This window comes from Melospiza georgiana, chromosome 4 (genome assembly GCF_028018845.1).
Source record: "Melospiza georgiana isolate bMelGeo1 chromosome 4, bMelGeo1.pri, whole genome shotgun sequence".
Taxonomy (NCBI): Eukaryota; Metazoa; Chordata; class Aves; order Passeriformes; family Passerellidae; genus Melospiza; species Melospiza georgiana.
The window spans coordinates 40396424-40423073 of NC_080433.1; the positions used below are offsets into that span (position 1 = coordinate 40396424).

A 26650-nucleotide genomic window follows, 5' to 3' on the forward strand; every position below is an offset into this window, starting at 1 on the left:
GCCCATCACTTACAAGTCTGAAACAATCATAATATAAATAAATTTACTTTTCATAAGTAAATTTACATTTGTTCAGAAATTTTTTAAAACATTGGCTTAAGATTTTCAAAATGTTGATGAATCAATCACAGGAGAAAACACAGAGCATCAATAATTAGAACAATATTTCACTTTCTCTTTTAACAGGATAGAGACTCTTTTCCCAAAAGTTCTATAAATTTACTTCTCAGCATAGCATGATGATCACATATCTCAAACATTACTTAGCATGCCTGGCAGGAAGGCTATGTAAATCACCTCCTTTTGTTTTTAGTGCGTTTTCCACATGTTCAAGAAGCAGTGAAAAGATTCGTTGCTCAAGAAATCATTAAGTGATAAAATCAAAGCACAAGAACACAAATCCTGTCAAACGTGGGAGAATAATCCAGTAGAAAATAAAATCATATCCTTTTCATAGAAACTTAAATTATTTATGTATATTGAAATGTCTCTTTCCTAGAATTTTCTTAGAAAAAGAGAACACTACAAATAGCCCTGTCGGGTCTCTTTGCACTATTTGTGGCATAAGGAGCTACTGATCTTGGTTAAAAATCTGAGTCTGGCCTTTAGCCAGCATGGGCCAGATCCTGCCATCCTTAGTAGAGCTGAATAGCACCTTAAGCTGGGCCTGATTATGAACCGATTGCTCATGTTGTGCTGAGAGGCTTTTTTTTTTGCATGAATGGGGCCATTGTGAATAAACATTTACAAGTGATTCACAATTTGGCCTATGTGAGTAGTCTCACTCCCATCAATGCCACTACTCACAGAGTAAAGCACTACTAAATAAAACTGGCAGAATGTGACCCCGTTGTAGTACTTGACATCTAACACGAAGATACTTTTTCATTAGCTAAATGAAACGCTGCAACCAACAGGCTATCATTCATTCTTCCAGACGAGGCTGATGCAAGAGCATGACAAGCTTAATGCAGGCCTGCAACTTATCACACCTCAGGTTTAATGAGGGGTTGAATACCTATTTATTTAATGTATAAAGTTATGCTAGCAACAAGGAACAAAAAATTTCCATTGCCAGATTTGAGGGTGAAGAATTAATTAGAATTGCATCCCTTCCACTTAATTAAAATCAGCAGGAAGATGACATGGTCTTTTATTTTCTCCTTTGATTTTGGAAGCAACAAGCACCTAAAATTGTTGTAATATTTTGAAAATGGATATTAATTCTGTAATAAATCTGCAATTGCAATGAATTTCTAGGAATTGTTGCATTTTACTCCTAACATTAAAAAAAACTTGTACAAATTATTTTGGGGGGATTTCAGAAGAAAACAATAACAAATTCTGCTATGAAAATAAATAAGTAACTTGAAAGAGGCAACAACAAAAATGGATCAGAGATTGCCAGCTAAACTTTTCCTTCTTTGTCCACAAATGAAACCCTAACAAAAAGTTCTGGAAATCACTTTGGCATGTTCTAAATATTATACCTTAAAAGAAATTTTGTGGAAACTGAATAAAATTTAATAAAAAAAAAAAAAAAAAAAAAAAAAACTAAAAACAAAAACAAAAAAAACAAAACAAAACAAAACAAAAAAAAAAAACCTGAAAACAGTTTGCTAAAAACTCCATTGTATTTCCAGCACTTTCATCCTTCTGCATGTTGCAAAAGTGTATATAGAAAATGAATACCTCTACCTGTACCAATAAAACCTTTTTTTTTTTTCTTTAAAATATAAGTCTAGTTTACTGCTCTCTAAACAGACCATAAAAAATGGAAAAGATAACTTCTAGCCAGAATACTCTTTTCCAGCTCCTCAGGCCAAAGTAGAAGCTAATTTTTAGAAGGAGAATCGAATCAGGAAACCACAAATTGGAGAATATGTATGTGTTAAAATCTGAGTTTATTACTAGTGGAAAATAGGACAACCTTCCTTTCAGCTGTGTATGACTCTGCTGTAAAAATCCCATTTTTAGTTGATCCTGATGGTTTCAAAGTCAAGTTTGTTTATTCTTGAAAGACTACAGAATGAGTCCATCTCCTATTTTTGTTCCAAGTTTAGCCCCCATGAGTGGGAGAAGAGAAAATCTGGGGATTCCTGTGTGTTTGTTTTTGTTGAGTACTGGTAGTTCTGCAATTGCTGTGGTGAAATCTGCTTCCTGATCTTCCCATCTTCCCCCATGCACTCTCTGTTCCTAACTAATGGCCAGAGAGAAAAGCAAGAATGAGCAGGGGGTGCCCCGAGAGTTGTATCCTGTTCTAATCACAGCCATGCAAGTCCTTCTTTATTTCAATTAATTTACTTTGCCTTTATGAACCTCAGAGACTGACTGTTGCTTTCAAAGAGGCTGACATTTCACTCATCTGAAGGAGCTTGGAATGTGACAGGGGAAAGGGAGGAGAAGTAAATCAAAGCAGATATCAATTCTCCAGATGTAAAGTATTTTTCTTCTCCTCTATTTTTTTTCCACCAGAAATGTCAGAAAGTCTGCTGACATTTTAATTCCTTTGTGATAGGCTAAGAGCTGAGAGCCAAGTCCTGCTGCCATTGCAGTCAAAAAGATTTTTCTCATATACTCTAAGAGTAGCAAATTAGTCTTACACTGGAAAGCATATGTGCAAAGCTTAAACAAAATGTAATTAAAACTAAAATTACATTACTCTAACAACATTTTAGGATTAGATACAAACTGAAACTGACGAGCCTTGTTGGACTTTTTTGTTTCAATTTGACCACAGAGTAGCAAAACCCAGTAAAAGGGACTGTACTGGAAGACCCCAGTGTTGTGTTGTTTGTTGTTTTTCCCTAATCTGAATTCTGTTAAAAGTGTAGGAGTACTATTCCATGCTGTCTGTTAGTCACCCAAGCTTCATGACACCCTATCTATAACCTTTAAGATTTAATTTAAATTTACTAGTTGACATATAATCTGTGCACATCTTTTAAAACTCTATTAAGCACTGTGATCCTACTTTTAGCGTTATATGTGACCAAAAAAAATCTCATTACCTTTAATAGAAATACACTCAGGTCCATAAGATAAAGTAGTACCTTATATTCTTTTTACATTAGTTGTTCATTGATATAAATTCAACAAACCAACATGCATTTAGCAAAACAGCAGAGCTGGCTTAGAGCAGCAGCACAGCGCTGAGAGAACTCAGTCTACAAATTCTACCTACAACATGAGTGGTCATATATTTCCCTCTTTGCATGGTGTGCTTAGAGATTTACATCATGGGTTCAATATAATAAATTTATTTTCCTTTACCAAGTTGTTCCTTTATGAAGTATTCATTTGTAAAGCATGAATTTTTTATACAGGACTGCTAAAAACCATGGAGTAGACACATTTGCTTAGTAGTTTTATTTTTTTTTTCATGTTCTATAATCATATTTCATCAACTGGTACAACAAAACATATATAAAAAGCAAAACAAAGAGGGCTTGTTGAGCTTGATGCATGGTAAATCTATTTGGTTTATTCTTGGTTTATTGTTAAATATTATATTGCATTTCTTAAAGCAGACATGGTGTATATTGTGATTTCTAGCATTCCACACACAGCAGCTTATTGTTGTTCCCTTTAAATATGGGAAATAAAAATGGTTTTAGTTTGCTTTGAAAAAAAATTGAGAGAGGGTACTGCTATATTACATGGCCCAAGAAATATTGGCAGCATGCTCTTTGGCTTTCATCCGTAGAACTGCAATACTGGAGGACCTCCTTTCAAACTCTGGCTTGGTTTCAAAAGCATGTCCATTGGTTGCCCCAGAAAGCAACGAGTCAGTGAAAAAATTATTGAGGGGCATGTGGCTAAATTGATTCTGGTGGTTTGAAAAGCCTGTGTAGCCAGAATCTGTCCGGGGTGAATGGGAGTAAGGTGTCATACAGGAGGACGTATCTCGTGGCAGCATGCAGGAGGTAACCACAGAACCACTGGCCGCATTCCCTGCCCACAGATTGTTCTGAATCTGGAACATATAAAATGAACACAATTAAACTCAGATAGTTCATCTTTTGTTTTCTGCAATGCTTGGTTTGCTTTACTTCACATATAATTAGCTCCCCTCTGAAACATGCAACAAGTATTTAACAAGTTCTCTGCAATCGTGTCAGAAAATAGTGTGAAGAGATCACATCAGACAAAATATGAGATTGCTCACTTAAGAGCAAGGGCTGATGAGTCATGTTCCTTACTTTGCCATCCATTTGTCCTCTGGCTCCATATATATGTCAATTGTTGAACCTCAGGATGCCATCAGACCAGCCAGTCAATAAAATTAATGGAAACACACAACTGATATCAGAAAAAACGTGTCAAAAGAGTGTACAAGATCAGAGATATTTTCAACATAAATGCTTCTCCTTATTAGAATTCCCATTGTAATGGTCGGAAAAGGGTGAACAAAACAAACCAATTTGGATTTATCAAGAGATAAAGCCCAACAAGTATTCAAAAAAATTAATAATGAGAAGCCTTGCATAGTTACTTTAAAACAAATGAAACCCTAAAACACAGAAATTACTGATAATGCATTCAAGACCTTTTCTTAAATTTGTTTCAAAGATAGATTTGATACAAAATTTCTTTTCATGACTTTTCATGTGAAAATATACTTTAAGGGTATATCTGTTTCAGCATTCAGCCTTAACAAGCTGCATTGTGCATCCCTGGAAAACATTGAATGACAGACTAGGACACAAACTTTTTGGTTACCATCAATGCCTGGAGCAACCATGTATTCAAGCCTTGATGTATAATCCTTTCTATACTTGGCAGTTGCTTAAAGCTCCATTCTGAGTCTCAGGCCTTCCACCATCTATGCATAGATGCTGTTTATGGATAGGTATTTGTTACGAGATGGACAGGCAGAAAGACTTTTAAGACCTAACATGAGTCAGCTCTTATTGTTATCTCAGACTGCATGGTCTTTCATTCCTGCTCTATTCACTTTGATTTGATCATGCTTCACACTCAGCAACTGCCCTTTTTTTTCCTCCAAACTCTACTCTCTCTCTAGGAGTACTACTTGCATATGGTATAATTTCTGACATACTCAATCTTCCTTGGTCATTCCTCATTTACACACGCCATTATACAATTTACAGCTTTGTATGTCTTCTCCACTTTTACCTATATACGTCTCCCGAATGCTGATTTTTTTAATGTACAAATAACATCAGGCAAGACATTTTTAGCCCCCATTCACAATACAGATCTTGTCAGCCAGTAACTATATCCTTTCCTATTTGTTTTCCTTTGCTAAATTTTTCTTCACTCTAAAAATCTGTTGTCTGTTCAGTGTATCCTTGCCCTGATGCACTGCGATTGAGCCCACGTGTCTTTGTTCTCTGTGATGTGTTGGAGTAACTCAATTACTCTTCAGTTAGCACTGAAAAGTGAATTCCCACTTCAAACTTAATTCTACATTCACATTCCAAATCCACAGACAAAGGAATTTTGACTTTAAGATACAAAGGTTATCTCTCTAGCTGAGTGATTTTTTCTGTCAAAGTAGAGGTCAGAGGAAGTAATGAATTATGACAGACACACACATATGCACACACAGAATGAAAACATGTTTCTAAGGCTGATGAGTTGTGTTTTCTCCCATTGTCCTATCACTTTGCAACAGCACATACCAAACCACCAACAAGCTAAAGCGATAAATTATGGTTCACTGAACTCCTCTAGCTGAGATCTAGTGCAGATAGGAAAGACGAAATAGTCTTATTTTAAACAGTTATTTTAGCAAGGTCATCAGGAGCTGACAAACTAATCTGGACTCCTTGGGAAGTCCAGCAGCAAAAACATGATCCAGTAAATGCTCCATTTTGGTTTCCTCTGAAAACCTGGGGAAAAATCATGGCAGCAACTCATCTCCCCAAACTCTGGGTCTGCTCAGCTTGTTTACACAGACGTGCATGCATGCAGTTATAGTTCCACACACACCCATGGATGTGCCTTTCCACACACACCCACACAGCTGGGCACACATCAGGCTTCTGCTCCTGCATATTTTAGGTGATCTGCTGGGAGGCAACGGAGGAAGTAAGGTCACTGAGGAAGGATATGGAAGAATTTTTCCTTCTTGTGGGCCTCCTGACGTCTATATGAGGAAATCTAAAAGAAGTTTCAGAACTTTCCAGTTACCACCTCTCATAATCACTTTTCAGAAGACTCAAATGTCAGCCCATGGGAGACGCTCTACAGTTTGACATGATTCCCAGCTGCTTTATTACTCCTTCATTAACCTACCTGAGCCAGTTTTGACTTATAATCAGACAAATTTCCCCAGGGAGAAACTAGTTAACCTATGCAGTGTCTAATACATGAGCTATTTCTGAAGGAGCTCATAATCTCCAAAGCTAACTTACATGCAACAAAGTCTTATTTATCTGACTTACTGAAATTTCTTTCTAAGAAATGCCGTGCCAAATGCTACCCAGGCAGCATAGATATAATTAGGGGAGGAATTAAAAAAAAAAAGTTTAAATACAAACATGAACAAGTTTGCCTTTAATAGAATCATGATGGGAAATCTTTAAAAGGTTCAGAGGCTCAGTTAGAAAGTGCCCAATAACCAATGTGGTCTGGAGGAATCACAAAATCACTCTTTCTTTCCACACTTTGAGTAGTTTGGTGTGCAGTAAACTAAGTTTAGTACCACCAATTTCCCTGATATTTTTATTCCAGACAAATCTCTTTCAATTTAGGTTCAGTGAGGTTGCACAGGTGTAAATGAGAACCAAACTCAGCTGCAAATCCTAAAATGTGCCAATGTCTTTTTCAAGAAATATGTGAACAAGCTATTAATTTCTAAAACTTTTAAAGGAGAGCACTAGATTTCTTCCTTAGAGAAAGGAATTCAAATTATTAAACTTAACTTCGGGAATGCCACAAGATTCTAGAGGAGCTTTACATCTTCTCTCATGAGGTAGTTATGCCTTCCAAAACAATGTTTTCAGTTATATCAATTTTCTATTCATTTTAGTTGATTGAGTGACTTCACATTTGGTATTAAATGTTCATTTCTTTACAAGGATTTACAACATAAATATCTTGTAGTGAAATTTAGGCACAGAAGGTATTCCTGTATTAAAAATAAATACAGTAATGTTTCACAATAAGTCAAAATGATCAGACCTTCTTCTGGTATGTTAGAAGGAAAAGCGACATTATGTACATGAACTTAAAGAAAATATTTTTCCTCTTAAAATCTTGTGTGATCCATGAACTATATAAAAGGCAATTCAGAGACTGTGAATGAGGCCATACATACAGCACATCTCTGGTTTCTGTTAACATCACAAACAACTTGAGCTTTGCTCTTGTGGTTACCATGAAATTACCAGAGCCTTTCAATATATTTACTTACTGTATGTTTTATACACACATACACATGCACACACACCCTTCCTGATCGAAAAAGAAATAGGATTTCATAGCTGTGACACGAACATAACTGCAGAGTTATGGTTGTTAACATGGTTGTGATATAATTTCCTAGGCACCTGACTTTCTGTTAGATACTGCAGAGGAAAAGGAGCTGAGGTAATTGGTCATCCTGCTTGGTGTCATTGATTTTTTCCTGCTAAACTTTCAAGTTCCCTGAGCTTCAGCCTTTTTATGCAGCCCCTGGAGAAACCACATAAACTCAAATATCAGACTTTTCTGGGAGTTTTGCTATCACTGCCCTAGCCTTTGGGAGAACCAAATGGGAGATTTGGTTCTCCCATCACCAAATTCTTGACTCGTGTTATTTCAGTCGCCTGCCTATCCAGACTAGAGACCATCTCTGTTTGAGTGCACACCTTTCAGTGCTTCACATTGGAAACAAAATTCTAATTTCTTTTAAGATCTCTAGATATCAAGAGATGTTATTATTGTATTACATAATAAATGTTATACTTGCTGAATATTATTATAATTACTCTAGTAATTAGAAACTACACATATCCTCTGTGGAAAACAAGAGTTGCACTAAATGAAGAGTTAAGAATTTGTGTAATTATAGAAAACATGTGAATGTCAGACTGATTTGCTAAATTTTTGTTGCTACTCTCCTTGCACTACCAAAAAATATCAAATCTTTGCTAGCACAAGAAGCTACTTTCAGGAGATTAAATGCAATAGCTGTTAAACTACTCAAAACTACTAGTTCACAGCTTGTATCTGTTCATCATCCCTAGTCCATCACCACAATTAATTTGGTCTGTAAATTTCCACTTTTTTTTCTGGGTGACTCTTTAGAGCATCCAAAATACAGGTAGAAATTTGCCTGTATTTCCTAAATTTGTAGATTCTCAGAATCATTCAAACCGAAAAAGAGCCTCTGGGATATTTCTAAACCCTTGCTTGCAGCTACTCTCAAATTTAGATAAGGTGACTCAAACCCCATCCAGCCATGTTTTGAGTCACTCCAGCTGCAGGGGTTCATTAATTTCTATGGGCAATTTGCCCCAATGCTTCACCATTCATTGTATTTTTACATTTATATCATTGTATTTTTACATTTTTATCTAGACAGAACATTTCCCAGTGTTTAATTTGTGACTGTTTTGTAGGAGCTGATGGGCAAGTGCACATGTGAAGATCGCCTGTGCTGTATTGGGCTCATGTATGAGAGAGATGCAGGACACAATTTGCAGATACAAATAAAATGCTAATTAGCACATGGTAGTGAGAGGCTTAATGATACAGATTTAAAATATGTGATAGACCCCTTCGGTCCACATTTGGCTTACACATGGTGAACAAAATAAAACTCTGAACATTAGATTCCACACTTAAGTTTGCTAAGCTTCAAAATAATGTAGGATTTGAAAAGTCATCAAGCTTTCATTCCTGTATGGGATGTTTTGTAAACTGTAAATTCTCCCTACTGCAATCTTGAGGCCACTTATAATATGGATTAATTATATTTCAACTCTATGATACAGTTAAATACAATATTTCACATTTTGAAAAATACTATTAAAAATTTTGTGTATCTTAGGGGAAAAAAAGAAGAATTTGCCAAGTAATTAAGCCCCAGTAAAGTCACTCACACTTAAAGAAATACATGTTTCACAAAAAAAAACCCCACAGAGCAACAAACTGAATGTTGAGACTATGAAGAGGACCACATACAGTGGTGGTTTATTACCCAGAAAAAATAAAAGTGCAGTGCATAAGCTACTTCGTGTGGAACAGACACCACCCAGAAAAGTTGGAAGTGTCACTCCCCTGTTGTTGGAAGATCAGCCACAGCAGTGAGCACACATGCAGGGAGACACACACCATGCAGGTGGTGGCTCAGCCCCAGCCCCACGCTGCCACAGCCAGACAGCATGAGTGAGTGATAAAACCTCTCTGAAGCCAGCTCAGAGATGTCTGCCACATCTACTCATGCTCAATCAGTGTACCCATAGCCTTAATGAACTATTGTGATTAACTGTCATTTATGTGTCTGCTACAGTTAAAAGAAATTTTAAGTCATATAACATGTGGCGTCTAATACATTCCATATGAACACTTAAATGGAGCATGTAACTTTGATTATTGCTAATGAGGATTAGCCATATGTACCAAGGCTAGAGCAAACGATAATGATGATCCAAGGACTTAGTACTTAACACATGTATGCTGATACCACTTCTACACTCTTTGACTGCCAACACATCATGTGATGCCATGCTGTTCAACATATTCATTTGATTTATCATTATGGTGCATGGAATGCAAATTTCAGCTTCTTCCTTCTATTTATGAGATTTCAACAGTTTCCTTTCTTTTTAGACCTTCTATATCATTCCTGTTCCCATACTTCTGAAAAGCTTTTGTTGTCTTAGGATTCCCCCCTGCACTAGATTGGACATTTTCAACTGAAACAAAAAATTAAATTCTATCCTATCCAAGTCTTGCCTGCATTTTCAAGAAAATTTTAAAAATACACAAACATTTTACATGTGGTATTAAGAGGGAAAGTTGAGTGGTGTGACAAAATTAATCCTTTTAAAGAGACTTAGAAGAAAAATTACAACAAATTAACATGATTCAAAGAACAAATAAGGAGGAAAAATGCAAAGAAAGGAAGGAGCCTAGATGGGAGAAAATATTCAACTTTTTTATCTGCTTTCAATACCTGAATTTAATGTTTATTTACATACTGATGCACTTATAAAGATAACATCTTTATCAATTTGATTCACACAGGGATAGCTGTGATAATAGAATAGGCTCTTGTGTGTGTAAATAGAGGAGGAGGGGTAAAATGAAATTTTGTCTCAGGTTTTCTTGTTAGTTCTCATAGGTAATCATCGAATCTGATGAGATCAAATACCTTTGTAACAGGAGCCTTCCCACTAACATAGGGTGCCAGAGGGAGTCAAATGAAGACCAATAAGGTAAGAGAAGAACAAAGTTAAGGAGGCTTTTTTATTGTTCCTCTTCCAACATATTTATACATCTGTGTAGATAACTACAAATGACTGCAGCTGAACCAGGTATCAAAATAAAAAAAATGTTGGCAGATCATCTTACCTATTTTACACCTTACATTTTAGGAATAAAAATTTTAATTGATCAGAGTTTTTGACAGCTGTAAAGGGAACCCATGTCTGGCATAGAAGTTCCTTTGGTTAAGTTTCCTAAACACAAATGTCTAATACTTATCTGACCATGGCTGCCTAAAATGAAGGCCGGATCCTTCTTTTAAATCCTGTTCATCAACACTTCAACAGTGTCTCAGATATCCTGAGACATATTTAATAACACTCTATGCTGTATTTAAGGGACAAAATTAAGTAAGGCTTGTTTACTAACATTCAGTCCTGTGAAACGAAGTAAACTTCCCCATGAAGGGAATTTGCATTCATTTCCCCACTGCTTTTATGATGTTCCATCTTCACTTTCATAGCAATAGGACATTGCTAGTTAAGCTAAAAATGTCTAGGATATGTATTTTCCTGAGTGCACTTAAGATGACTAAGAACACAATGTGTTGTATCTGCAAGAAAACATTGAAGTTCAAACACTGAAAGTAGGGAAACTGAAAACTTTTGCTAAAATTAAAGAAAATCACTGTCCATACAATTTTCCTAGAAAAATCTGATTTTCGGCATAATGTTGTTAGAGCTTTGAAAAAAAAATCTAAATAACAGATGATTTTTCTAGAATATTGTACAAACAGCCCTTCTCTGTAACCCAGGTTTTGATAGTATAATTAATGAAAGATATATGCATGCAGAATTTGGCCAGTTTAGGAGATATTCAATTTCTTGTCAGGTTCAATTCAGGAGATATTCAATTTCTCAGACAAGCAACTAAAAAACCAACCAAACAAACAAAAAATCTAAAGTCAATCTACTGTAAAAATCATTAAAATTAGACTGAAAGAGCAAAGCAAAGAATTATGATCTACCAAAAAAAATCTAAATTGTAATTATTGTGAAGATAAAGACATGGATTTTATAGCAAAATTAAAGTGGATTATAGACAAAGGTGTTGGACCAGATCACCTTCAGAGGTCACTTCCAACCTCAACCCTTTTCTTATTCAGAGCCAACCTTCTGTCTGAAATGAGGTGAAAGATTCATTTTCTCACAAGAGAAACGTTTCAGGTTTATGAAATCACGCAATGCATAGCAGCACGATGTTCTTAATTTCCATTTGATGAAGATAATTGGTGAAGAGACTAAGCAGAAGTCTCCACAACACCCTCTGTCGACTGCAAGAGAGTGACGCTTCTGCTGGAATGTGTTTTCTCAACATATCCATGGCTGGACTCAAACCAGAAAAATCCACGGGCTGCAAATCCTTATAATGCACACCAGAAATTCATATTTGTTCCTGCTCTTTCTGCCATAAAGCCGTAAACTTCTCAGCTTGATTTCATCCTTTTTCAACATTCAACCTATATTTTCTTCCAGCAACAGGGAGTCTGTTTTTCTCCATGTTGTTTCTTAAATAAACTCTAGTGATCTGTGTTCCACAATCCACAAGAAAAAAATTACTTATTTAAAAGTACATTTAAAAATTATTTATTTAAAAGTATGGCAAAGCTTGTCTAATATTTGCTTATTTCATTGTCACAAGAGTGCCTGTGGTGGTGGTGATATGGGAACAAAATAAAGGGAAAAAGGATATTTGTTTTCTTCTCTTACATTAACTACAATGAAATAAAGGATTTTTTGGGGAAACCAATTTATAACATTAAAATGAAACCATTTTATATACCTTTTCTGCCTGAGTTGTAAGATAGATTGATGAATTTATTGCAAGTCAGGAGCCGTATATTTATTTTCCATAAGTGAAGCACTTAATAATGGACATCTAGTTCAAAAGATTTGAATGCAATGATGTCAGTAGTCATGTTTTTAAAATGGATTTTCATTGTCTCAGTCACTCTCACTGGAAATGTTATATATATCATAGAGATGTGGTTTTACTGAAGAACAGCACTTCAGAATGTGAAAACTATGAAGAACTACCACGAGGTTAGCAAGACTACGAATTTTTATTAAATGCTCTGTGGTAATTGCCTGGATACCTACTCATATACAGAAAAGTAGCCAAATTTTTCTCTGAGGAGAGGACTACCTTGTTTTTCACACGTAGCCAAGCTACGCGTGCAAGCCTTCAGCTGAAACAGCCAAAGTGCACTCACACCTTCCTTCAGCTCCTTCTTCTTGAACAGCAAGAACAGCAGAACAGCACCAGGCAGCATTCTCATGCAGGTGACCAGACAAAATACACATTTGTGCCTCTCTGTTTACCTGCACTCTGTTAGTCTGTGCATGTAGGTGAGCATGTGGCATTTGTGCTTGTGAATGTATATTCACGTTTTGTATTTCTACACGCTAGAGATGCTTGATTTAAGATGATGGAACAAGCATTTGCATTTCCATCTTCTGTTTTTAAGAATTTATTAATTAGTAATGGAAATATTTGTCAGGCTGAAGCTTAGTTGTGTCATCTGCCTAGAAGATTTTTTTGCCAAAAAATATAAACAGAAATGCAGAGAATTAATCTTTTTAACGATCTGAAAGTACAGAATAGATCTTTTATTGGATTAGAATTTTATAGATCATATTCTCGTAGAGTTTAAAAATGTGGGATTGTTGAAAAACATTAATTTTAGTACAATCATTTTAGATGTAGATGGAATCCTACTAAAAATACAAGATAAGCTGGCAGACACAAATTTAGTCTAGAAATCCCAAAGCTTCAGCACTGTTCATTGTATCACTTGCTGTGATGCTATATGTAAGTCAGAAAGACCTTGAAAGGAGAATTGACCACCTTAAATGAGATCTGTGAGTGAATGCAAATCTACAGCTTTGTGAGTCTACCCGGGGCTACCGAAGATTGTGTCCACTTACCTAAACACAGAGTCATGCAGTGGTTGCTAATGTAATTTGGGTTATTGCCCTGCTACATGTTAAAATAAAACCAGATGGCTTACAAGTGCCACAGCAGCTGAAATGGTTGTGTCCATGTTCTGAGCTGCTGGAGCACAGGGCAGCTCTGGCCCAGGCACCAAGCCTAGTAATATGTAACCTCTTCAGAGGTAAAGCACATTAAACTGAGTAGATGGCACATGAGCCAAAGGTCCCTGGTTCATAGCTAATCACATTCATAGAATGATAGAATCACTAAGGTTGCAAAAGACCTCCAAGATCATCAGGTCCAACACTTCAGCAAACACTGCCATGCCAACTAATGCATAGCACTAATTGTCATTTCCAGTCAATTGTTGAATACTTCCAGGGATGGTGACTCCACCACTCCAGTGCTTACCACCATTTCAGGGAAAAAATTCTTCCCGACGTCTGACCTGAACCTCCCCCAGCTCAGCTTATTTCCTCTTAACCTGTCACTTGCTCTCTGGGAGAAGAGACCAAGGTCCATCTTGCTACAATCTCATTTCATGCAGTTGTAGAGAGTGATAAGGTCTCCCCTGCAACTCCTTTTCTCCAGGCAAAAAAGCCCAACTCCCTCAGCTGCTCCGCATAGGACTTGTGCTCCAGACCCCTCCCCAGCTCCATTGCTCTTCTTTGAACATTCTCCAGCACCTCAATGTCATTCTCATAGTGAGGGGCCCAGAACAGGACACAGGATTTGAAGCGCAACCTCACCAGTGCCAAGTGCAGGGACACAATCCCTGCCCTGCTCCTGCTGGCCACACTATTGCTGATCCAGGCCAGGATGCCATTGGCCTTCTCGGCCACCTGGGCACAGCTGGCTCATGTTCAGCTGCTGACAACCACCACCCCCAGGCCCTTCTCTGCTGAGTCAATTTCCAGCCACTCTTCCCCAACCCTGAGGAACTCCTCATTCAGCCAATTTAGAGCATGACCAAAGCAAGCTCACATAGAATATGAGTATTTTTTTTTAAGGTTGGCAGAGACCCCGCTACCTAATGAAGCTGAACAGCACCAAAACACCAGTAGTGGAAGGGAGCCATGCAAGAGGATTTTGCTTTGCATGGTGCTTTTTTTTTTTAATTAATTATGTGGTAAAAGCAATGTGTAGCCAGAGACATGAAAAAAATGGCTCTAAAATAAAGATATTCAATGTACTAAAACAAGCAAGGAGACAAACAAAAGCAGAGTGAGACAAAGAGTAAATCAAAGGAGTGGAGAACTGAGACAGAAGATTATTACTTCATTATGCAGTATACCTTATTATTTACTAACAGGGAACTGAAAAAGACAAAAAAAACCAAATTCAACCAACTCCAATGGTATGAGAGATTTGTCCTGTCCCTCTGCCTTTCTCTCCCAGTGATATATATTCAGTTCTGATTCTGTAGGACTATATTACAATTTCATGCTAGTAGGACACTTGTTCTATTTAATGGGCTGTTGAGGTCTATAAGGACATGGTCCATGTTTGACACATCAAAAGGAAGCTGTCTAGAGATCAGGTAGTTTATACTTCACCTTAGCAAAGTATACAAAACCAGAGTTGTTAGGACGGCTGTCAAATGTAGAACCAAAGCACTGCTTGGTCTTTACCGTACCTGAGGGTAGCTGTCAGTCCTTGGAAGAACAGATATGTCATAGGTGGCAGCAAAGTGGCTCTTGGCTTGCTGGATCTGACCATAGCGTTCTCTTTTTCTCCATTTCGCTCTTCGATTCTGGAACCAAACCTAGAGTATACAAGGAAAGAGTCATCAGGGTAAACTAAATTATGTACTGTGCAAAGGGTTTTAGGAAAATAAGAGATTTTGGACGGCGGCTTTGAAAATTTCTGTTTATCTAAAAAAGATAAGTTCTCCACCTGGAAATTAATTTTTCACTGTTTCAGTCTTGTAAATGTCATACCTGCTTAACTTATGGCTGGCTATTTTAAATATACATATTGTTTCATTTATATTCCTCAAAACAAACCAACAAACAAAGCAAACAAACAAAAACAAAGACAACCTGAAAAAGATCAGTCTGTAGCAAGTAAAGAAACATTCCCTTAAATTCCCATGCCCACTGACTTGCTATAACTAACCGTAATCTGCCTCCTAGAGGTGTCCATGACCTTTATCAAGTGCAGTAATAAAAAGGCAGGAAAAATTGGCACAAGGAAAGTAGTCTGCACAGCAGGAAAAGTTCCTATAAGGAAGGCTAAAAGGCCAGGAAAATAATAAAAAGTCACCACGTCACAGACAGTTTTTGAACTATTGTGAATTTTGTTTTACTTTAGTGTTAGATGATATCTGTTTCTTATAATGGAAGACAAAAGAATTGCACTTTCAACTATGGAATAATTTAGATTTTATGCTTAAATTTGTTTATACTCCTTGGCCTGTTCTGTAATATTTTGAGTGTCAAGTACTATATCAAAAACCCATTATATGACAATTTCTTTCTGTTACTGATAACTGTCATTGTCCCATAGTCTTAATAATTTATTCTTGTCTTACAGACAGTTTATTTTGGACTGGTTAGGCTATCCTGATGAATAAAGGGGATTGCTAAGAAAAGTAACACTGTATAAGAATAATATCCAACTAGTCGTTGTTCTGGGTAAGCAAGCTCACTGAGACTTTTTTAAGTCACACTTTTAACTGAATCATTATTATTTTAAAGGAAACAATGGCATTGGTTAGTCATCCAGCTAAATCGACCATTAATTAATTTTGATATATACATGCATGAATGGTGCTTTATTTATAGATACTTCCTGTGTTTTGAGGGACATTTTCTGATTCCATATTGTGGGATATTTAAAATAACACTGTTTGGTTTGTAATTCCATTCTTGCATTGATCTTTGGAGAACTCAACTGTCTTTTGATACTGCTCTTAAGCAACCAGGGCATAATTTTGCTCATTTTGATTCCCAAGGACTTGTGGCAAATCTGCCATCTTTTAAAAGATTCAGCAATCAAAGCAAAGCTCATGCATATAACTCCTGAGTATATATTTTTAGGACCCTTGATGGTAAATATATTTTATTTATGATGCCTGAGGTTCAACAAAAAGAAAAAGGAAGGCAAAAAAAATCTCCTGTCTCCACAGAGGCATCAAGGACACGATAAGTAAATTTAGTCATGAAGTTCTTTCCTTGAATAAAGACCTTGACAATCTTCTTAAAATGGGTACCAATTACCGGACTGACATGAAGCAGGAAAGAGAACAACTTAGATAAATTAGGTTCAGGTTGGCTCTCTCTGCATGTGTGCAGGACAAATATTAAATTGGATGTTGACGAAATGGTGGTAAAGGGAACTGTGGGTAAGGTATCCAGCTGATCACTCTGCTACACTAAATCAAACAATTTGCTTGAATTCATAGAAGTAAATGAGAAAAAGCACTTTTTTTTTTTCCTTTGACAATCCCCCAAAATGTTTCTGTTTACACCACTTTACTAGAAACTTACTCTTGGCAGAGATAGAGTAACCATTTGCCTCCACAAAGCAATGTAGAAATCTGCTGCTTGTTATCCTTGAATTGCCAGATGCTTGCCTTTAATGACGTAAGGCCTTGCAAATTGCCTAATCTTGTGATGGAATACTCTTGCTACTCTGGACAGAAATGATCAACATGTCCTTCCATATTAACCATATAAGAATGCAAAGATCAGTTATCTTTTAAGAAAGGTAAGAACATGTTTAAATAAAATAGAAATAAATACACCATGAGAGTCTGATATAGGCATACATTTTTCATTTACTATCTTCTTTTTAATACTTTTACCATGTGAAGCCTCTAAATCTTAGGAAAAAAATGTGATAAAAAAGTCAGATTACACACTTTAGTTCAATTTTCCCCCCCTTATTCTCGCTATTAATTTGTTCCTGAAGTAGTTCTCCATATTCCAGAATTATACACTTGTTAGAATGGTGTTTTAACATTATGCTACCTTCTTTTTTTTTAAGTCAAGACTAAATCCCAGTGAATCAAACTGATACTTTGAAAGCTGTACCAAATTCAGGAAAGGAATTGTGCAGAGCCTAAAGAGTTAAAAGCCACTGAACCAAATTCCATCGGCATTGCTGATATCACATCGATGTAACTGAACACACAGTTTTGGACTATTTTCTGATGACAACAGCAAATGTGATGCCCGCTTGAATAGACACGGAAAGAACACTTCTTTATAAAATTAATTAGCTGACTTTTTCTGAAAGTGTTTCTGATTTCATTTCACTTTGTATGCATGTGCACTGCTGTCTATTTCTCTACGTGCATGTGTGAGTATGCGTTTAATTACAAGTTGTGAAGTTGTTATCATATTCATGTCACTAAATTAAAAAAAATTAATCCCAGTCTGTAAGAATCAACAGAACTGTTATTCTCTAAATTGAAATAATGATTATTACCAGAACAGAAAAGATATCTAAAATGAAGATAAACTTGCAAAATGTGGCTCACACACCCTTTTCTAACAGAAGACCTCTAAACAAGGGAAAGGCTGTATATCCTAGATATTTAGCGTCTTTTCTCACCATTGCACATCAAAAGTCATAAATATTATTGAGATTGCTCTGTGAGCGCATACTGACTGAATGACATTAGTATGCAGTTACAATATTCAAATAATGTACTAAGTGGTCACCAGTATGTTTTGTTACAAAAACTAGAGTAGCATTATTAATAAGTTATGGAAATTTAAAAACCAGAAATTGTACCTCCTAATTTTGTGATTTCTAAGATCATTCCATACAGAAAAGAAGAATTTATTATGTCCTTGTTTTATACAGGCACAAAACTCTCACACACACATATATCTATGTAAAGTATATAGATATATAGATACTTATACACATTTATGTATGCACAGTTTCACTGCACAGTCTTTGGATAGAAACAAGGAATTTGGTTACTTTTTAGACTGTAATTTTCATGACATGACACACACAGAATCCTGTGAGTTCTGCATTGTCATCAGTCTGAACTACATGCAACAAGTCTTTAGTGGGATCTTTACACATAACAACTTATGTTTTCACTGCCTGGAATTCTACAAGAGATCAAGACAGTTTTACTATTGATGTTGTTTTCTCGTCCTTTAAACAAGCGTTCAGAACTGCAACACAAGCTATTTAAAAAAATAACAAGTTATTTTAGCACTACAGCCTAACAGCTTATGTCCATAAAGAAATGAGGCAAAACGAGCTGTTTACTTTAGCTTTATGGGGTTTTGTACAATCCCCGAGAGTGTAATTTACTCATTTCTACAATGCACAATTTGTCATAGGAAGGCTGAAATCTGGTCCTACCTGGACTCTGGCCTCAGTGAGCTCTGTTCTCAGAGCTAGCTGTTCTCTCACATAGACATCGGGGTAGTGAGTTTTCTGGAATACTTTCTCCAGTTCCTCCAGCTGCAAACTGGTGAAAGTTGTTCTGTGTCTCCTCTTCTTACTGCTGGAGACATTGCTGTCACACTTATCACCAAGTTCGTCCAGGTCCCCCTTCTCCTGCAGCCCTTTCACTGGAGACATCCTGAGATTGTTGCAATTGTCCATGGGCCTGCTCAGCTCTGTGTGAAGAGGCTGTCCTTCCACTTTGGTAATCCCGTAGTTCACTGCATGCAAGGGGGGTTAACAGCTGGTTAATAAAGGATCAAGGGGGAAGGAGAGGTGTTTAGATTCAGGAGTTCGTATAAAACAGTTTCACAAGGAACCAGATTCCACCATGGCAGTGTTATTTCTTTATGACATCATTGAAGAGGAATTTGTAATATTAACTACAGATAGAATAAAAGTGCTAAGTCACGTTAAATTTCAACTGAGAATGATATCTGAAAATATCATCTGGAAACTTACTGTTTCCAAAAGACTGAAAAGACTGTGCAAGAGACTTGGATATTTTCACCCTACCACTACTGCTGTTAAAGTAGTTAACAATGCATGAAATCAGCCTCAGCTAGAGCTGTACAGATAAGGAATCTTAGCCCAAAACAGATTTTCATAATAGAGACACAAAGCTATTGACAAATGTGCCTTTAAATTTGGAAGCAAATGTAAAAAAAACTTTTATTTGTATTAAAATACAAACTAACGGTGAAGTAAGCTTAAAAGTTGTAAACTGACAAATCAGGAAGCAAATTAAACCAAAAATTAAACTCGCTTTTAAAATTCAATAAATTCCATATGCCTTCTTTTGCATTTGTGAAGCGGAATTGTTTCCAATGAGGCTTGTTATGGTTACAAAACACAGGGCATTTCTGCAAAATGTTAACTCATTAAAAGAGATATTTTCATATAATTTGTAAAAGGATCACAGGAACTATTTGTCTTTATGTAAAACTTGAGTGGTAGAGATAAGAAATATTCCTCAGTAGCTTCTTAATAAGAAATGAAAACATTTCCTACTTTTCAATATATTTACTTATCACACATCACTGGAAAAGTAATGAGACAAGTTAAAGAATTAAAAAAAAGAAAATCTAAGAAAAAGGTGGAAAAAAAGATTCAAACTGTGTAGAAATTAAAACTTACAACGATGCTATGTAACATAATGAAGTTGTTTTGAGATTGTCTCGCGTTCTCAGTAATTTCTTTTCTTTCAATTCGAGCTGATTACAATGAAACACAATTTTCAGATACTTACCATCAACATATACATAGGTAGGAAATGCCCCAAAGCCCTCGAGGCACACAATAAATTAGTTAATTAAGAAAAACTTCAATGTATAAATCAATTTCCTAGCGGTTTTTGTTTTTAAATTACACTTGAAGAAATCTATCAATGTCTCACCATTTATCCGTACAAATAAAAGAACTTTCTCAAAAAAAAAAAAAATATATATACTTCAATGACTATATGAAGTCAAAAAGCATATCATATTGTTAGTCTTACTGCATCTGATTTTAACCATGTTTTCCGATTTTTCTAGGAAGTTAGTTTTTAATTTTTTTTTCATAGCGATTTTCATCGTGGTGGATGAAAATCGCTATAACATGAAGAAAATAATGAAGAAGATTTTAAATGTTTTAAAAATAAAATATTCCTCATTCTCCTTGCTTATAAGCTAGAAAATTTTAATAGTTGATAAAATGTTTAACACTATTGTTCGGGGTTTTCGGGGGCCGACGGGGTTTTCGGGAAAATCACCGTCCCGAAACGATTGGTAACGCTGCAGCGAGCCCCGCTGCCGTCGCAGGGCGGTGTTTGAGGGCAGCAGAGCTGACCAGGCTGCCTCCCGTTCCCTGCCTGGCACCGCAGAGCCGGCCGTGTGCGGGCTCCCTCCGGAGCCGGCGATGCTTTTCCCGGGACTTTGCTGGGGGAAAGCGCCGCGGCTCGCAGCGGGGCCGGGAGTGCCGGGGGAGGGCCGGAGGGACCCAGAGGGGGTGCCCAGGGTGTGCTGGAAGGTGCCGGGACCCGTCCGTGTCCCGCAGCCCCACCGGGACCCGTCCGTGTCCTGCAGCCCCCACCGGGACCCATCCGTGTCCCGCAGCCCCTCCGGGACCCGTCCGTGTCCTGCAGCCCCACCGGGACCCGTCCGTGTCCTGCAGCCCCTCCGGGACCCGTCCGTGTCCTGCAGCCCCACCGGGACCCGTCCGTGTCCTGCAGCCCCTCCGGGACCCGTCCGTGTCCTGCAGCCCCACCGGGACCCGTCCGTGTCCTGCAGCCCCTCCGGGACCCGTCCGTGTCCTGCAGCCCCACCGGGACCCGGCCGTGTCCTGCAGCCCCTCCGGGACCCGGCCGTGTCCTGCAGCCCCACCGGGACCCGCCGGCCCGTCCGCCGCCGGGCGGCTGCCCCGGCCACGGGCGGGCTGTGCCGGCGAGCCCGGAGGGAGCTCCGCTCTCGGGAGACCCGGGCCGGGGCCGGTGGGGAAGGCAGCAGCTGAAAAGCTGCATTGAAAGGAAAAGAGCTCTTCAAAGCAGCCCTTTGCCTTCTCCCCGATATTTTTTTTTTTTTTTTTTTTTTTTTTTTAGTAGAGATAGTTCTATTATAACAGCAGTATTGTTGCTGTTATTGTTATTTCACTACGACCTGACAGCCCTCGCCTGCCCACATCCGTGGGCTGCACAGCTGCCTTTGGTCTCCCTGGGCGGGAGAATCCCTGCCCTCCCCCGTACATCTGCAGGATGGGGAATAACCCTGGGATGACGACTCACCGTTCGTGTCCTGGCAGGGCGATGTCCTCTCCAGCCTCACATGATGCTCAGCTCTTTGCAGAGGGTTGAAGGCCTGTACGCATTTGCCGCCTGACGTTTTGCTATAAAAGGACTCATTGTCCAAAGTTTCCATAACGTGCTCCAAACTGCCTCCTGCTCCCATATAAAAGTCACTGTTCTTGCTCGGCTGGCTCTTCAGGGCAAACTTCTCGCTCAGAAAATCCATAATCATCTAAGGCTGCTTGAGAGCCTCTTCCCTAGACAGAGGCCGGACTGTGAGCAAGGGAGGGAGAGTGAGTGGATGGGAAGGAAGGAAGGAGGGAGGGAGGAAGAGGCGTTCAGCGCTTAGAGAGCTGTTTTGCCTCTGAGCCTTTGATTTGTCTTGTCTTGAAAGGGGAACCCGAAGTTGCTCTTATATCTTGAAGCTCAGCAGGACTTCTTGTGCAACCTCCCATTTCTAATGAATATGAAAATAAGCAAGCAGTCTAACTCCACCCCAGGTCCCCCAAGACCTAATCCCAACACAGGAGGGAGTTCCAGGCCCATTTTCCACAGACAGATCTGTTTCAGACAGACACACACAAGCATTCGGGGAGGGTGAGGGGAGACAGGGAGGGAGGCAGGGAGGGAGGGAGGGGAGGGAGGGAGGACAAATAAAAAGGACATTTCCCCTCTGCAACCTATTCTCATTTCTCCAGGGATCCTGGAAAGAGTAATCCCTCGCTTCCCTCCCTCTCCTCCCAGCTCCCTGAGAGGCTTAGAGCGAGGTAATTTCAGGGGCACATACCCTTAAGTAAAGGATCTTCTTTAATCGCTTTGACTGATACGTCGGTAGCTGCAGTCCTGTTCTCTGAAGCTGTAAAATTAAGAACCGGTGTTTCTTCTTTATTAAACAGCTCAGAAGTTTTGTCCTAGAGTCAAACAGAAAAAGAAATGTTGTAGGCAGTTGTTTGTGTAGAGGAAATGTAAACTAGCGAAACTTAAAACTAGAACTCTCTCACAACAGAAAACTGGCCTAAAAGAGAATTTGTCTGCTATGAAACAGATCTGTCTGTCTCTCTGTGTGTGTTTGGGGTTGGAGGTGTGTATGCGTCTGTGAAAAGTGGTTAAAACCGACCTTTATTTTAAATCTCCTGAAATGTTATCATTAAAAAACAATACTGTTTCTAAATGAAAGTATTTATTCAAGTCTTAGGTAATAAAAAGAAAACGAAATGAGCCATATATGCATGCATTCCTATGGATATTGGGAAAGCGGGTGGTTTTCACCCAATGTGTGAGCTTTGAAGTGTTGAATTCCTTGGTCTTTTCGCACATTGATAAGATTTAAAACACAGGCGAGAGATAGCGAACTATTTCGAAGAGGCGCGAATTACGGAAAAGATCTTCCGTGCCTCCTCGGGAAAGGAGCATTCTGTGAAGTAAAGCGAACCCGAGATTGCAATCACTCCAGAGGAGGATTTCAGCATCGTGGGCCCGCGCTCGTCTTTTCTACGGAGGCTGTTTGAGAACCCAGTTCGGCGGGCCCTTCCCCCGCCGGGGCGGGGAGGGAGAAGCAGCGAGGCTTTAATGAGCGGCTGAAGCGCCGGGGCAGCACTGGCCGGCCGGGGCTGCGGAGCAGCTTAGAGACCTTTCCTGTGAACCCAGTCAAAGGTGAAGGGAAGGCCAATTCGGGTCCAGCACATTTCCCGGCAGGCACCTTCTCTTCCTTCTTCAGCCGGTCTCTAACCTGGTATTTTCCCGGAGAAAGGGGTAGGGGGATGTTTTTTCCAGCCACCACTGTCGAGCAGCTGCGGGCACCATCCGGCACACGCACAATCTGCCCTTCGCTGTCATCCGTCAGGACCGGCTGCTGCCCCCACGCCTCCGTCCCAGCTCCCAGCGTTACCTGCCGCCGCCACCGGGCTGGGGCTGCGGGGCGCGGAGCCCTGTCGCGACAGAGCGCAGCGGTGGTGCTCGGGGACTTGGGGTGGGACGGGGGTTTTTGTGGCGTGGGGATGTCGCTTTGGCGGGGAGGGAGAAGGGGATGCGGTTTCCGTGAGACCCGGGAGAAGAGGGATTGGAGCGGCGGGAGGACGAGCGGCCAGGTGCGGGGCCGGCTCGCTGCCTGCCCCGGGACAGAGGCTGCAGCCCGCCCCAGGGCCGCTCCGAGGGCTGCTCCCGTCCCCGGATTTCTCATGAAAAACCACACGTTTCCTCCTGGCACCTTCTGGAGCAACGCCTGCTCCGGACCCTCCGGATCCTCTCCCTGCCCCCGCGGCCTCAGCGCGCTGGCACTTCGGCAGCGTGTTTATCACTGTGCCTAAAAAGGACTAAATGCCTTGGGGAAGGGGGAAAAAAAAAGGGAGGGAAGCAGGGGGGGAAGAGAGACAGAGAGAAGGAGAGGGAAAAAAATGGAGCTCTGGATGTCTTTTAAATGAAAGACACATGCAAAGTTTTTGCAGACTGCAATCGACTTTTATGCCAATAAATGTCCCTCTTTAAAGACAACTATTAAACTCCAGGAAAGCCGAGGACAAGAAGCATCTCCTACGAACGCAAACCCCCCGGAGCTGCCCGCAGCAGCAGCAGGGCTCTCTCTAGGCTGGAGGGAGCGCGGTTGCCTCCGCGGGGATGCGCGGGTCCCGCTGGCGGCGCGGAGTCCCCGCTCCCACCGAGCTGCTCCGCACCCCGGCAGCCCTTCCACCCCTTCCACCCCTTCCACCCCTTCCACCCCTTCCACCCCTTCCCTCCCGGCAGGATCGGGCCCCCCCGGCGGCGGCGGCTGACCCCCGGGGCCGTGGAAGCGCTGTCCTCGCCTGGGGACCGAGATGGGGACGGACTGCGGCGTCCTCTGTGCTCTTCACCCCCGCTCCTCTGAGAAAACACCACCCGCCTGCAGCATCTTCCCCGCAGCGGGGACTCCTCTCCCTCATTGCGAAGCTCTCCCCGCCGAGATTAGCGCCGACATTTATATATGAGAATATGTATATTTGTAATATCTGAGTGTTAAATATAGAGCGCGATACCGCTCTAACCGGGTCTTAAAACCCGTCCTTCCTCAACAGGAAACAATAAATAAATAAATAAATAAATAAATAAATAAAAATCAGAGTGATTCCACCTCGCTGTTAGCTTAAGGGACCAAATTCGACTCTCATTTACCTCTGTGCAACCCAGCGGACTTCAAAGGGAAGGAGAGATGTAACCTAGGGGAGAATTGGCGCCACGTATGGCATTCGTTCTCCTTAAAAGCTTGAAAACAGAAAGCTGACTTCAGCGGGCTAAAACCATTTGAGAGGGGTTGGACAGATCCCGGGGGAGAAGGCGGCAAAGGGAAAACAAATTCTGTGCTGAGGTGAGACAGCTTTGAAAAGCATCTTTCTTCAGGGACCTACTCCCTCCGCCAGGCAGCCCCGTTATTAAGAGCTGCATGCAGATGTGCCGCTGTGTTTCCAGAGATGGAGTATCTCCCAAACCTTCTGTGAGAGGGTGTTATGTGTGATGGAGAGACGTTTCGCGGCCAGAGGCGGTGTGAAGGAGCTCGGCCCTGCAGCTCCTTGGGGGCAGCCCGTCCCCGGGACGAGCCGGGCGCGCACCCGGCGGGACCCTGCGCTCTCCCGGGGGATGCGGGCTGCCTCAGCCCCGCCGTCCTGGAATCCCTTCCCTTCCTGACGGCACAAGTTACAGACCCAGCGCAGGAACGAGGATCCCGCATACTTTTCCAACGTCTCGCTGCCGAACAGCCAAAGAATTTGGGAAAAGAAATGCGTGGCTGCGGGTCGGACCTCCGTTTCTGGGTCGGCAGCCGCTGCTGCTCGCGATGGCAGCTTCCAGCCGAAACAGCAGAGCTACTGCGTGCTGAAGGCATCTCCTCACACCCCTGCGTTTGTTTAAATAAAGTGAGAACGGCAGCAACACGGGCGATGATCTCCCTTTCAAATCTCCAGGAATCCACATCCCCTCCCGTCCCCCCTCCCCATTTCTAATATCGGTTTTTAACTATGGATGGTAGCACAGAAAGAAGATTTTTATTTAATTTTTTTACACCAACACTTCTCTTCCCTCCAGACGAGTTAAAGCACGAAATTTATGTAAGGATTGAACGGGAAGAAATTCGCGCTACCTGGGACTCGGCTAAACGAATTTCGGGGGTATTATTCAATTGCTTCCACATAGGCACACTGCAGCTGTCAGGGAAAATGGACAGTGAAGCTGTGGAAGATACGGGCTGGGTGTTCCCGCGGGAGGGCTGGCCCCGCAGTGAGGGGCGGCTGAGGGATGGTTGTAGGGAAGAAGGGAAGTGTTTATGTTTTCCTGTATGGGATCAAGCACCCCAATAGACGCCGGGGGGGATGGGGAGTGGAGGGCGGGAGGGTGTGTGAAACACGAAGAGAACTGTCTGTCTTGAAAAACAGGTGCTCAAATGGTTCAGCATTTCCACAAGCCTTCTGTTTTCTTTGCTGAGGCTTTACCTAGGAGCTCATTTCATGTTTAGACACGGAGATTTTGTTGTATGAGATGGGCGTAGGCTCCAGAGATACCCTCTGAGAAATTAGCCTCTCGGTCTCTGCCACTTTGTCCTGCCACTGGTGTGCACAAGCAAAAAAAAAAGGTGTAAAAAGACACTCTATGATCCGCTCCATATCTCTCTCCCTGTGGAATGCAGCGAATTGCCAGTTACAATCCAAAACCTAGCTTGGCTGAGTAATAATTTTCCAGACATCCTGTTTGTGAGAAGAATCATGTGAAATATTCTTATTGCCAGCAAGAAGAAGTGCATTGCTTCTCAAAAAACACTGAAAGAAGTTGAGTTTGGAGGACTGATGGATTTCTTAATTTTGATTTTTTTTGTTTGTTTGTTTGTTTTGTATTTTTTATTGGGCTTTTGGGTTTTTTTTTGTTAGTGGGGTTTTTTTCCTTTGGGGGGGGGGTGTATGTGAAGCATCACTATTTTTATTTTAATCCCTGAAAATGAAGATTGTGTTTTGGATTTCGCAGCCAGGCTGCAAAAGGTCCCAATCCAAGTCCCCTTTAACGAACTTTCTTCCTAACAAGCAGGTTTTGTTCACCTGAGCAAACACAAATCGGTTCTGGCGTACGTCGATAGCTTTA

General features: G+C 40.4%; 1 protein-coding gene across 1 annotated transcript; it reads right to left on the reverse strand.

Annotated features, from left to right (window-relative positions):
• Window positions 1-3655: 3655 nt before the first annotated feature.
• Window positions 3656-21788, reverse strand: ALX1 (ALX homeobox 1). Its single transcript, XM_058023144.1, has 4 exons — window positions 21557-21788; window positions 18712-19016; window positions 15014-15142; window positions 3656-3976 (listed from the first exon to the last, which is right to left on the reverse strand). Exons 1-4 carry the CDS (start codon window positions 21786-21788, stop codon window positions 3656-3658), a joined length of 987 nt encoding a protein of 328 aa, XP_057879127.1.
• Between the last annotated feature and the right edge of the window lie 4862 nt (window positions 21789-26650).

Bases quoted from the DNA above. Each gene is read 5' to 3' on its own strand.
- ALX1 (XM_058023144.1), bottom strand. From the start codon at position 21,788: ATGATTATGGATTTTCTGAGCGAGAAGTTTGCCCTGAAGAGCCAGCCG. The intron at 19,017-21,556 runs GTGAGTCGTCAT...CCTTGCATGCAG, and splicing joins GCCCTGCCAGGACACGAACG to TGAACTACGGGATTACCAAA. The intron at 15,143-18,711 runs GTAGGACCAGAT...TGTATACTCTAG, and splicing joins TCACTGAGGCCAGAGTCCAG to GTTTGGTTCCAGAATCGAAG.